The sequence below is a fragment of the Cynoglossus semilaevis genome, unplaced genomic scaffold, assembly GCF_000523025.1.
Source record: "Cynoglossus semilaevis isolate Cse_v1.0 unplaced genomic scaffold, Cse_v1.0 scaffold1201, whole genome shotgun sequence".
NCBI lineage: Eukaryota > Metazoa > Chordata > Actinopteri > Pleuronectiformes > Cynoglossidae > Cynoglossus > Cynoglossus semilaevis.
In genome coordinates, this window is record NW_007585201.1 from 13,743 (window position 1) to 14,511 (window position 769).

General features: G+C 45.0%; 1 protein-coding gene across 1 annotated transcript in view; it reads right to left on the reverse strand.

The window, feature by feature from the left end:
* LOC103398955 (G-rich sequence factor 1-like) overlaps nt 1-532 on the reverse strand; it is a gene marked incomplete at its 3' end in the record, with an annotated part of 13,698 nt that extends 13,166 nt beyond the window's left edge. Inside the window, exon 1 of the mRNA XM_025053913.1 lies at nt 387-532. Within this exon, the coding sequence (XP_024909681.1) occupies nt 387-532 (146 nt within the window). The remainder of the gene's footprint in view (nt 1-386) is intronic.
* Between the last annotated feature and the right edge of the window lie 237 nt (nt 533-769).

The window sequence follows — 769 nt, forward strand, 5'->3', positions numbered from 1 at the left end:
AGGACTGAGGTGACTAGACCCTTGTATCGTCCGAATACATTCAACCAGGAGTCCCACATTGCAGTATCAACTCCTGAATGTTCTTTCATTTTCTTGTTTAGAGTTTTGAGGCCCTCTAGGGCTCGCGTCAAACTCCCATCTGGTGCTGTATTATTAGGGATAAATGTGCAACAATGATCCCCAAACATTGCACACACGCCTCCCTTCTCAGCTAGCAGCATGTCGATTGCGATGCGGTTTTGGAATGCCATGAGCTTTGTGTCCAATTGCTTAATCTCTGAACGTTATAGTGAATATAGTTAATGCGATCTGCGTTTTTATGTATGGTGCACCACCAGCAGATAGATGACTCGAATCCTGCAGAAACTTGATCCACAAGTTTATACTCGTCTGGTACCCCACGGGGAACCCCTATTGCGTCGATATATGTTGGGTTGTTTGCCTGCTGCCAGGATGTGTCCCTTTGGGTGTGTCGAGACCACTCTTTGGGGACAATGGTGTTGGTTGCTTCAATCAGATCACCAACAGACATGGGTATGATCACGACGGGGAGTATCAGAGTCACTAATGCACATACTCCTGAACTATTCTTGGGTATTTTGTCAAATAGCCTGATGTCTCCGCAATACCACCAGATATCCGCTCTGGGCACTGGCTTAAAATTTTTATCGAGATCCAATGTGTCTTTACAGCGGTTTATGATAAAAGCATCACTGACCGGGGCTTTTGTACCTTTTATATTTACACATGTAAAATTTCCCTGTGCCAC